This window comes from Phalaenopsis equestris, unplaced genomic scaffold (genome assembly GCF_001263595.1).
Source record: "Phalaenopsis equestris unplaced genomic scaffold, ASM126359v1 Scaffold000144, whole genome shotgun sequence".
Taxonomy (NCBI): domain Eukaryota; kingdom Viridiplantae; phylum Streptophyta; class Magnoliopsida; order Asparagales; family Orchidaceae; genus Phalaenopsis; species Phalaenopsis equestris.
The window spans coordinates 189,310-202,250 of NW_018164586.1; the positions used below are offsets into that span (position 1 = coordinate 189,310).

Sequence of the window (12,941 nt, forward strand, 5' to 3'; positions counted from 1 at the left end):
TACATACATACATACATATATACATACATACATATACATACAAATATATACAGATACATACATACATACATATACATAAATACACATGCATACATACATATACATACATACACATACATACATATAGATAAATACACATACATACATATACATACATACAGATAAAAATTTGAGTGGTAGGTATATAAATGTAAAAGTTGTGTAAGATAATAAAAACACAAGAATTGTGTGGCTTGCATATACATTTAACCCAAAATAAATAAATAAATAAATAAGTCCTTTTCGTGCAAGAACCCATAAAGCTAAACCCCACCCACCGACCAGATCACAACCACACGATCTGATCAGACGGTCACGAGACAAAAATTTGCTACGCTTCGAAGTCGAAATTTCCGCCTATTTCGTACGCCACTGTTCGGGAAAACAAAGCCAGCTTTTTGTCTGGCTATCCTCTTCCATTTCGATTGCAATTCCTTTCGGGTTCTCTTCTTCTCCCACCGAGAGGCAATTAGGGTATAATTTGTTATCTGCAGCAAGCTCGAGATGGCTCTCCTCCGATCCTATGTAAGTCCTTGATTCTTCTATGGCGGCGGGATTATTGAGTCAGTGGAAGCTGCTTGATTTTTCTTTTATTGTTTTCCGATCGTGGTATTTTGAATTTTGGTTGGATCGTGATCCTACTTTGTTTCTTTCTGTGCTGGAATTAGATGCTTTTTGAGTTATTGATTGTGGATTCAGCCGCCTTGGCTTGGCGGGGGCATTTTGTTCGGCGATGCAATTTTTTGTGCTTGAAGGGTGTTCTTACGTGATCAAGTTTGTTGTGGGAGTTTGGGAGGAAACTATTGGGCGGATGTTTAGGAGCGCTCTATAATAGGCGCATGTTGTGATTCTTGTAAATTGGCTTAATATTTATTGGGTGTGTCAAATTCTGCAAGCTATCTGGTTGTCAATTTCTATCTGTAAAATGAGTTGAATCGTGGAAACTATTTGGATGCAAGCATGAAGATTTATTATTAAATTGTTTACTGCTGCATACTCAAGTTCTTTAAATCCTATTGTTGCAAAGATTTTCTGAATCCGTGATTTAGGTTTAGATTTAATAAGTGGCACCAAATTCTTCTTTTATGAAGTTTGGGATTTAAGAAATCCTCAAACATAATTTTTGGCTGGTTTTAAGGTCAGTTGTACCTAATTCCTGGCGAAAATGGGGTACCAACAGTAAATGGGATAGATTTTTTAGCTATTTTCTGGTTAGAAAATTGAAATGTTCAATTTTCTCTTGATTGGTGGTAGCATTATTTCATGACTGTTGAGTTTGATGCATAATAATGACCTCTTGATAAATTCTTCATCCTGATGGCATGGAGGAATGCCATTATTATATGCCTTCTCTATTGTTGTGTGGTAAATATATTACTTTATGCACGCTAATTTTTTAAATTCAAAACATTTGTTGTTTAGTGAACCAATTGATTTTCTCTTCTTTTAAATTTTGGTGTCAGTATTTCCTGCCCCTTGAATATGAGGTATAGTATGGTTCTCTCGATGAATTATTTGTTAATGGTTTGGAGGAAGGCTGTTTTATATGTTCCCAATTGTTGTGGGGTAAATATATTAATTTATGAATTCTACTTTCTTATATCAAAAGAGTTAATTCATTGAACATTTTGTGTATGTTCACTTCGTGTTTAGATCAATTCAAGCAAGATTAGTGAATGCTGATGCTATCTTGTAATCCTGCCAGACTGGTCTGGATTTAATATAAATATTGTTTGTTGGAAAGGAGGCTAAATAGAAAGTAATTGAATTATTATTCATTGTGCTAGCAAGAATATGGGCTGTGAGGGAGTTCAATTATTATATTAAGAAAAGGATTCTGAAACAAACATTTAGTCTGGGATTAATAACATATTAATCAGTTAGGCTCATTCTCATCAAGCATGTATTGTCAGGTACATTGCTAACGGGAGTTAAATAGTTACTAAGCATCACATCGAAGCTGTTGAACTGTTGTCGAACCAAAAACAAATTGATGATTCCATTATTTATAGATTCCTAGTTAAGTACATATTTTAAGATAAGGAAATTTCAATTAATTATCTAATTACATTTTCTTAGCTAATTAGATGCTAATTATATTTAATTGGCTAGTTAAATTAGATTAGCTACTTGTTTTTGTCCGCTTAAGTACTAACTAGTTATTATTATTCTACATCTTCCTCAACTTTATTATATCACATTCACTATTTGTCATGGTATGTGAGAACTTTTGGCGCTGCTGTTTATTTAAAAATATTGGGGAATTTACATAGATATCACCCAATTTCTTTGTTTTTACTTATCTAACACCTAAACTTTACTTTTTTGCATTTATGCCACCCAAATCCAAAAATATATTGGTGTGGAAATACAAAGTAATTAGTGTTCTTCCCTTATCTTAAATTTTTTATTAAAAAATGAGTTTAACCATTAATGCATTTTGCCCAAATTTTGTCCTCTTTTAGTCCTTCCTCCCTAACAAGTGGTATCAAAGTCAATGGCTCAACTTAGATTGAATGGCTTATGAATTCTATGGATTTTGGTTGCTTTTATCATGGTTGCACAAGGTTTGAGAGCAGGTGACTCATCCAGGATTCTTGTGGTTGAGCAAGTTTTCGATGCATGAACTTGTTGATACTGAAAGAAAAAAACATTTCATTTGACGAATGTTGGCCGATCTGGAGTGCTCTCATGTGAGAGGAAAATTGTTCAAACACGTAATAATTTTAGTTTATTCCAACATGTGATAGTTAAAAAAATATGTTGATGTAGAAATACTAAGTGCTTTGCCCTCTTACATGGCCCTTACTTTTTGGATTGAAAATGAATTTGTCTCTAGCCAACTTTTGTTCGTTTTTGTTCAATCCTCTTTGATACTATTCCTTTTTTAATGTGTAATTACTACATCAAATTTGATTCATCAGAAAATATCTCTATTGATATATTGAAAACATTGTTGTTGAGTTTACTCAGTATGTAACACATTTTTCTGCTGTGAATTTATTCTTTGCAAGCTTTTTATTCATGGATCTCTATGAAGGATTTATTTCGAGGGATATCTATCCTATTTTGTTTCTTTGACTCTACTGAAAAAATGATTTGGTTTGAATTCATGTTATTTTGATATGCTATAATGTTCCACTATTCAATTTAAGCTCCTTGTTCGTTTGTTTTTAACCTATTTTGTTATTCTGGTATTCTCTTTATTCAATGTTACTGTTGTAGTTAATTAAAAATATTCTGCTCATTTGGCACATCTATAACCTTAAGGGATAAAATGCTATCTACTTTCTGTCAGCTAGAGAATCATCGTTTTGTTGTAGTTCATTTATGTACTTGGCGTCTAAGCCTGTTTGTCCTTTGCATTGTTAATCTATATCATTGAAAGGCTGTAAGCTCAAAGCAAGTAAAGACTTATGAAATAAAGTTGCAGTTGTTTGTCAAATGTAGGCCTTGAATTTTTTCTTTGCCACCTTTTCTATATGCACACTTTTCTTCTTTTTATCTTAAGGCATTTGTTAGAAATCCTTAAATTCTTGTGTCTTTAGCTGGAATTTTAAATCCTCTTAGATAAAAGTAAATTTAGCATAAATAGATTATGTAACTTGCTTGTAAGGTTTACTGGCTATATGGCCTAAATTTTGTATATGAAGCTGAAACAAATTTCAATTGTGCAATCATATATTATCTTTGTTTTGTGCTGTGATGTCATATTCTGGCACACAATTATTAGTACTGATGTTTTTTGTTATGTCGATTTGCTGATTACGCTTCAGTCTTGTTCATTATCTGGGATGGGTGTGGCTGATCACTGCAAAGACATATTCTTAGAGCTTCAAAGAAGGAAGACACATCGATATGTTATTTTCAAAATTGATGAGAAGCTAAAGGAGGTTGTTGTTGAGAAGACTGGTGGCACCACGGAGAGCTATGATGATTTTGTGGCTTCACTGCCTGAAAATGATTGCCGATATGCAATCTATGATTTTGACTTTGTTACCCAAGAAAATTGCCAGAAGAGCAAGATATTCTTTATTGCTTGGTAATCACTTCATTTTTGTTCAAACACTATAATTTATTGTTTTTATTTCTGCCGTATTCTGTGTGAATGAGGTATCACTTTCTGAAATAGTTGCATTATCTCTTAAGGTTCATAATATATATGTTGTTTATTTGTCCATCTCTTTGTGACATGAGCTTTAAACTATCATGTTTCTTCAGTCTAAAGCATAAAATGTCATCCATCATGTGCCTGGGCCTAGTATACTGTGTGATAAATATACTATTTTTGGAAGGGAAAAGGAACCTGTACTAAATTTGTGCATGATAATATCTGTAGATGGTAACATCAAATGTTCTGTTTTTTATTTCAGAGGCTGCAGCAGAATATGTCCTTTTATTGTTTAAGCGAATGTTTATAAACTATAAAAGAACATTACTTTTGTTAATCCTTCTCTTTATCGGATACTTATATGTATTCTTTCAATTTACCTTTCTTAATACCCATTATTCGTAGATGATGCATAAATGTTTTAAGAAGATGATTAGTTGTGGGGTCACGAATTTCAGCCGCCATATGCTTCTGTTGCATGGGGTTTTGGAGTTACTAGGAACCATTTCTTAGAGCGACTGTTGTCCTAATAAACTTTGGCTGTGATTTGCCAGGCAAAACTAAAAAATATGCTTAGTGATTCATGTACTTGACCTTAACCATGCTTAATGTTGGCAGTAATTGAGCATAATAACTACTTTGTATGCCTTAACAGTTCAGCTTAGACCGTGAAGTCCATTAAAGGTGGTTGTTAATTTACAAATTTGAGTTTTCTAGCGACTCTTCTGCCGATAAGCATGGAATTGTTTTATATGGACAGCTATATGGCATTCTCAAGAATTTAGATGCATCATTTATTAGTGTGATTCAAATTAAATAACTTGAAGCTTGTCATCAAGCTGCCTACTCTCATTTAAAGGGCTCTCTCATCATATAGAAAATAATAGGGGCAATACAAGTCAATATTTGAGTAATTTCAGCAATCAATTATAGCCTGATAAAGGATCTGTTATTGTATTCCTAACATACAAATATTTATAGCTATATTAATTAATTACATTGATTCTTCAAACTCCTTTTCAATTTAGACTGGGTTAATCCAAACTAATATTTTGCTAATCTTTGTTATTAATATTTGTAGCATATTTGCATTTGGCATACTTTCAAGATAAGAGAGTATCAGAACATTTACACCTTAGTACTAATACATCTAGATTTGCAAAAAGGAGAAGGCAAGATGCAATTCAAATTATCATCTTGGTCACTTCTTGTCTATATATAAATGTTCATGTTCTTATTGATTTTACTAAATATAGATTTTTCTTCGTTGTACTTGATATATAAAAATACTTGATGGCATATGAAGGAAGCGATCCACGCGTCTTGGAACATCTATGGAGGTTTTCATGGACTAAAAATTTTGTAATGATTCTTGCTTGATGCTCTTATTTCTATGTATCTTTCATTGATATGCTCATCAAGTTTCTTCACCAAAACTCCTAATTTTCTCACTTTGCCATGTTGAAGTTAATGAAATCAATGTTAACATGAACTCCATTAATTGCAATTTTCCTTTTTTAACATGTCTTCTATATATAAATGGTTTCATACGGTCATGTTTATGCTCATGGTCTCATTTTATAGAACCTAACACTGAACCAGGTCCCCATCCATGTCACGAATTCGAGCCAAGATGCTTTATGCGACATCGAAGGCCCGATTCAGGTGGGAGCTAGACGGAGTCCACTACGAGATTCAGGCAACAGAACCTAAAGAGATGGGCATTGAGGTTCTAAGGGACCGAGCACATTGAATCAGACTGGGTAAGCTTTCCTGAAGCCCCTTTTTTTCTGCCACTTATGAATCAGCCCCTGACCCAGTTCTGTGGGCTGAGGAATGGCTCCAACAGTGCTCTAGTGCAGTACAGATGCTTACAAACTTCTTATGCTGCTTTAATATTTGTGTATTTTATGTATATGATGGATATGGATTGGGTTTTTAAACCCCTTAGAGACTAAAAAATAAAATAAAATACTCTTTTTTATTTGTATTTGTCTACTCATCCAAATATCCTTTATTTATTTTGTTTTTTTTTTTTTTTTGTCTAATTTTAATTTTTGTTTGATATGGAGAGGGGTTGTTTGGAAGCTTAGCTAAGCTAAAATAATCATGACTAGGGTTTTTCTGTGCATTGTAATAGCCATCACCTTGTAAACAGAATGTTGTGATGAAGAGGTAGTTCGCCAAAGATCTAGAGGTAATCTCCTGGCTAAAAGAATTTTCTTTTTGGTGCTTATAAAAGCTTCACCTGCCCCAATAGCTGATTTGTCTTCATAAAAACTCAGAATTATTTCTTGCTTATGACCCTTATTAAAGAATATTGGATTATTGCAAGGTTTTACAAAACTGATTCACTTTGCTAACTAGATAAGTCATTTATCTGGAAACGCGAACCGTGGGGTTCGACTCGCGTTCCGCGTTTAATGTAAAAAACCAACTTTTTTTTTGGATATGCTGCTTAAACGCAGTTTTTAAACGGTGAGGCGACGTTTTGAAAACGCCTCCACAACAGATAAGCCACCCCAAATGGAGCATAATTCTTTGTTGTTCGGCCATGCTTTTGAGCAAATGTGCTCATCTTCTCTATGGTGTAGTTGGGACATTGAAGATGTAGAAAGATGAAGTTTTTAGAGGATAAGAATGATCATATGTGATCTTAGTTATGGACTACTGGAGGTAGTGGAGGGGTCTTAGCCATTAGTATAGTTGATTGATGGTTATTTGTATTTTATGAAGGTGGATGATGCTCACATACTATCTTGAGAAATGACTAGTCCTTCAAATTTAACTTGTTGGATTCAAATTTGTTCGGGTTGTTATTAGAAACTCACTAACAAATATATAACAAACCTCATTAAAGTGAAAGAGATTGAATTAGAGAGGTCATGGGATTTTGCTAGATCTTTCTTATTTAGTATAAGCCGATGCAACTTGAGTTAATTGGAATATGTTAGAATATGAACCTTATCTTATTGTTGTGATGGTTTTGATGTTCAACACACCGTGAGATAATACTTGAGTAATACAAATAAATTATATAACAAGGCTTGCCAATATTTTTTCTAAAATAAGGCTAGCTAAGTGATAACTGGATAATTACATGATAACTCTAAAGAGCTCTAGGATGGGATTCTTGAGAAGATGTTTCTATAATCTATGTTGTTTGGTTTGCCTAGGTACCACTGGTGATTGCTTGTAAACTTATTGTTTCTTGTTGCATTGGTTGAATCAATTGTTGGATTGCTTGGTTTGCTTTTAGAGCTTATTAGGTGATGTTACTTGCAATGCCTTTTAGAGCTTATTAGGTGATGTTACTTGCAACGCACCTTATAGTGGAGGGGTTTTAGTTAGAGCTTATTAGGTGATGTTACTTGCAATGCCTTGGTGACACTCTGTGTTACAATCTTCACGCGGGTCGCCAAGTGGGTGCTCTAATAGTCTCGGTAGGTTGAGTGAAGTCAACAAGGTTATCGTTAGGCAAGTGAAAACCCACGGGGCTTGGAACAACCTCTATAGTGGCTTTCAGGCCTTTTCTTGTATAAGTAATGACAAAACTTCATCTCCTTGGGGCCATTATATATAATTAAAAATTACCCATACAAATTGAAATACACAAATTAACTAGATAATTATATAGACGTTATATAAATTATTGTAGTTATTTGTGATAAATAATAATTTAAAAAAATATGTCCTATTACCCCATCATATGATAACAAGAAATATCACAATCTGGGTTTGGAAGGCGGTACATTGTGCCAACACGGGGTGTGATGAAAGAATGTGAATCGATTTTGTATTCACAAAAGCAAAATTATATGCAAGGAATATAAATAATAAAAATGAATAAGATTGATAAATTTTATTTCACTAATTCAATTGTTGCAATGAAAGAATAACCAAGAAATAAAATGGCATCTACTAAAAGTAACAAGGAAAAATGATAACTACAAAAGTAAAATGACTCAAAGCCAAGAAAAATAAAATCAAATTTAGCAAATAACTAATATTTATTAAAGCATAAATAGCAAGATACTGGGACATGCTGTATGGGAAATAGATAAGAGTGAGCTATTATTATTATTATTATTATTATTGTTATAGTTATTATTATTATTATATATGCATATTTTTATTTATTTATTTATTTATATTTATATTTTTGTTATCAATTTCAGTTCATTTTATATCTACATTTTTAAATACTTTGAAGTGAGGAGATATTGGTCAACCCATGAAAATTCAATAATTTCTTATAGAGTCATTATTCTCTGGGCCCATTGGCCCGTCTAGCTAACATTTTAAAAAGTTGTGTCGACTTACACACAATTATTTATATTTCAAGCATGATTATCACAGGATTGAAATCTACTACAATTAATAAGAAAGATGTGTAAGAAAAAAAATACGATTATAAAATTTAATGTAACATGTTGAGATAGGTGCAACAATAAATTAGGATAAATGTGCTTAGGAAATTTACTACCCACGTTAATTATGCAAGTATATGTGTCAATCAAGTAATATTTATATTTTGAGTTATCGATCTCACAAAGTACTCGGTTAAATCTTTAAACTAATCTAAATATTAGTCTACAAATTCTTTAGTTTAATACAAATTTTCTAATTTAAAATATTTTCTAAAATTTCTAAGAATTTAAAGTGAAGGTTAATGGTCTTACTGTTGCTAATGTAAGAAAATCTCATTTGAATTGAATTTTATTAAAATTCTATCTTCAACCACTTCATTCTTCTTAATTTGTTGACAATAATGGATTATTACTTTTTAAACTCTTTTGATACGTAAGAAGCATTAAAGTCTCATATTATGATTAAGTTCTCTTAACCCTACAAAGACTCCTAAGAATCTATATTCTCCTTTGTGATTGCAATCTCTGAATAATAATATTCCTGTTCTAATAAACTAATTAATATTTTAACTTAATTACTCTTATAGTTTTCCTTTGATAATCTTAGATCACAATTTATTTTAAAAAGTCAAATAACTAATTTGACTATAACGTAAGGCTAAAAGCTTAAAACATTAATATGTCATGCATTTACTTTAGGAATCCCACAATAAATGAACAAGGAACTTCACAAACCAATTCAAAGTCGAAGAATAATTTAATTTTTGCTCATGAGTGCGTTAAATTACAAAGAATACATTGATAATAAACAAGGTTTACAAATGAGGAAGGAAAAAAAAAACACACTGATAGATCTCTTCTCGTTCCAAGCTAATAATCTTTCATAATATGCTTCTTCATTTATTTCACCATCACACCACTCACTATGATGTGTACTGCTCACAACACTCCCAAAAGTCTCCCTCAATACTCGAGAATACTTTTTATATAAAAATCCCTATTTTCAAATTGTTAAAAATGTCAACATCATGTCAAAACCACCTAAAGCCAGCATAAGGAACTAGGGCACTGTGATGTGGCATCATGTTAGTCCAGTGGGCGTTAGGGCATTATATTTGGGCATCGTAGTATTGTTTGCTAATGTTGTAAAAGTTGGTCACGACGTAGTGTTGATCAAAATTTAATCCATGGGCATTGTTGATATGGAATTAGAGCATTAGAAACATGACATCGTGTCTCTGTTCGTTAGGGTTTGGTGTTGAATTGCGAAAGTTTAGGCTCTATGATGTTGTTCAACTAATATTACTGTTGCTAATGTAAGAAAATCTCATTTGAATTGAATTTTATTAAAATTCTATGTTCAACCACTTCATTCTTCTTAGTTTGTTGGCAATTATGGATTATTACTTTTTAAACTCTTCTGATACCTAAGAAGCATTAAAGTCTCATATTATGATTAAGTTCTCTTAACCCTACAAAGACTCCTAAGAATCTATATTCTCCTTTGTGATTGCAATCTCTGAATAATAATATTCCTGTTCTAATAAACTAATTAATATTTTAACTTAATTACTCTTATAGTTTTCCTTTGATAATCTTAGATCACAATTTATTTTAAAAAGTCAAATAACTAATTTGACTATAACGTAAGGCTAAAAGCTTAAAACATTAATATGTCATGCATTTACTTTAGGAATCCCACAATAAATGAACAAGGAACTTCACAAACCAATTCAAAGAAGAAGAATAATTTAATTTTTGCTCATGAGTGCGGAAAATTACAAAGAATACATTGATAATAAACAAGGTTTACAAATGAGGAAGGAAAAAAAAAACACACTGATAGATCTCTTCTCGTTCCAAGCTAATAATCTTTCATAATATGCTTCTTCATTTATTTCACCATCACACCACTCACTATGATGTGTACTGCTCACAACACTCCCAAAAGTCTCCCTCAATACTCGAGAATACTTTTTATATAAAAATCCCTATTTTCAAATTGTTAAAAATGTCAACATCATGTCAAAACCACCTAAAGCCAGCATAAGGAACTAGGGCACTGTGATGTGGCATCATGTTAGTCCAGTGGGCGTTAGGGCATTATATTTGGGCATCGTAGTATTGTTTGCTAATGTTGTAAAAGTTGGTCACGACGTAGTGTTGATCAAAATTTAATCCATGGGCATTGTTGATATGGAATTAGAGCATTAGAAACATGACATCGTGTCTCTGTTCGTTAGGGTTTGGTGTTGAATTGCGAAAGTTTAGGCTCTATGATGTTGTTCAACTAATATTATGGTGTTAGGCTAACTGTGTTCGGGTGCTTCAAACTAGCACTACAGTTCCATGATCTCGAGTTTCTGTCCGCAAATTCCAAACTCATGCACTGGGGCACTATTCCATTGGTGATGTGGTGACGCCACAATGCTATCAGTGTAGTGTTGGGGCGTTTGTCTATAATTTTACACTTTTTCTCCCAATAAAAATATAATCAAAAGTGTAGGAAAAACTATAATTAACTATTCCACTTTGAACACTCATCGCAAGACAATATGTCTTCTTGATATGTCCTGCAACATACTAATTTTTTTTATATTTAATATTTTTTTATGATATTGCATTTTAAAGGAAGATTTTTTTATGTCTTTTGTTGCAGGTATTAAAGGTAGGAGAATTGGAATGAATTGGAGAAAAAATGGAGCGAAAAGGAGACTGATGGAGCACAGAAAGAAACATTGAACTGGCACAAGGCGCTAGCTTCTAGCGCCATATATGGGTTGAGTGCGGAAAATTACAAAGAATACATTGATAATAAACAAGGTTTACAAATGAGGAAGGAAAAAAAACACACTGATAGATCTCTTCTCGTTCCAAGCTAATCATCTTTCACAATATGCTTCTTCATTTATTTCACCGTCACACCATCACTCACTACGATGTGCACTGCTCACAACACTCCCAAAAGTCTCCCTCAATAATCGATAATACTTTTTATATAAAAATCCCCATTTTCAAATCGTTAAAAATGTCAATATCATGTCAAAACCACCTAAAGCCAGCATAAGGAACTAGGGCACTGTGATGTGGCATCATGTTAGTCCAGTGGGTGTTAGGGCATTATATTTGGGCATCGTAGTATTGATTGCTAATGTTGTAAAAGTTGGTCTCGACGTAGTGGTGATCAAAATTTAATCCATGGGCATTGTTGGTATGGAATTAGAGCATTAGAAACATGGCATCGTGGCTCTGTTCGCTAGGGTTTGGTGTTGAATTGCGAAAGTTTATGCTCTACGATGTTGTTCAACTAGTGTTATGGTGTTAGGCTAACTGTGTTCGGGTGCTTCAAACTAGCACTATAGTTCCATGATCTCGAGTTTCTGTCCTCAAATTCCAAACTCATGCACCGGGGCACTATTCCATTGGTGATGTGGTGACGCCGCAATGCTATTAGTGTAGTGTTGGGGCGTTTGTCTATAATTTTACACTTTTTCTCCCAATAAAAATATAATCAAAAGTGTAGGAAAAACTATAATTAACTATACCACTTTGAACACTCATCGCAAGACAATATGTCTTCTTGATATGTCCTGCAACATGCTAATTTTTTTTTATATTTAATATTTTTTTGATGATATTGCACTTTAAAGGAAGGTTTTTTCATGTTTTTTGTTGCAGGTATTAAAAGTAGGAGAATTGGAACGGAGAAAAAATGGAGCGAAAAGGAAACTGATGGAGCACAAAAAGAAACATTAAACTGGCACTAGGCGCTAGCTTCTAGCGCCATATATGGGCGCTTAGGCGCCGGACTTTACCAAAATTTCTGAGAAGATGGCACCCTGACACCACATACTAGCACCTAGGCGCCAGTTGTTTTCTGAACATGCATACAGTCTTCTTTAAACAACAATTTCAAGGGCAGAGTATCATACTAACATATTGTAATAAGTTTGAATGATTAACCAATAGGGCAGAGTATGGTGTGGACACTTACTTAGGAGTTCCTTAAATCTTTCCCAGGTTTTGTATATTGATTCCCCATTATACTGAAAAAATGAGATAATATCGTTTCTAAGTTTAGTAGTCCTTGAAGGTGGAAAATACATAGATAAGAATTTCTGAGTTAACTCCTCCCAATTTTTAGTAAAGCCAGGTGCTAATGAGCAAAACCAAATTTTAGCCTTATCCCTTAGTGAGAAATGAAAAATCCTTAGTCTAACATCATCTTTTGACATGTCGTTATAATGAAATGTAGCACAAAGTTCTAAAAAAATTGATAAGTGAAAACAGGGATCCTCCGAAGGAGTTCCCCCAAATTAGTTGTTCTGCACTAGTTGGATAATTGATGGATTCATTTCAAATGAGTCAGCTTCTACAACAAGTGCTTGTATACTTGAGTGAATTTCTATTGTAGGATTTAC

The 12,941-nt window shown here is 33.1% G+C and overlaps 1 protein-coding gene across 2 annotated transcripts; it reads left to right on the forward strand.

The window, feature by feature from the left end:
- The first annotated feature begins 413 nt into the window (after nucleotides 1–413).
- Nucleotides 414–6,132, forward strand: LOC110021771 (actin-depolymerizing factor 11-like). 2 transcript variants are annotated; one of them, XM_020720396.1, is made up of 3 exons: nucleotides 414–564; nucleotides 3,816–4,081; nucleotides 5,753–6,132. In XM_020720396.1, exons 1-3 carry the CDS (start codon nucleotides 544–546, stop codon nucleotides 5,901–5,903), a joined length of 438 nt encoding a protein of 145 aa, XP_020576055.1. In that variant the 5' UTR covers nucleotides 414–543; the 3' UTR covers nucleotides 5,904–6,132. The 2 variants fall into 2 exon arrangements, with proteins under 2 accessions (XP_020576055.1, XP_020576054.1); XM_020720395.1 differs by lacking the exon at nucleotides 414–564 and adding an exon at nucleotides 1,341–1,404.
- The last annotated feature ends 6,809 nt before the right edge of the window (nucleotides 6,133–12,941 follow it).

What these genes read in the sequence shown, in the direction of transcription:
- LOC110021771 (XM_020720395.1), top strand. Translation starts at nt 1,357, where the DNA reads ATGGCATGGAGGAATGCCATTATTATATGCCTTCTCTATTGTTGTGTG. An exon ending in GCCTTCTCTATTGTTGTGTG is followed by an intron (nt 1,405 to 3,815) that starts GTAAATATATTA and finishes ATTACGCTTCAG; the next exon opens with TCTTGTTCATTATCTGGGAT. An exon ending in AAGATATTCTTTATTGCTTG is followed by an intron (nt 4,082 to 5,752) that starts GTAATCACTTCA and finishes ACACTGAACCAG; the next exon opens with GTCCCCATCCATGTCACGAA.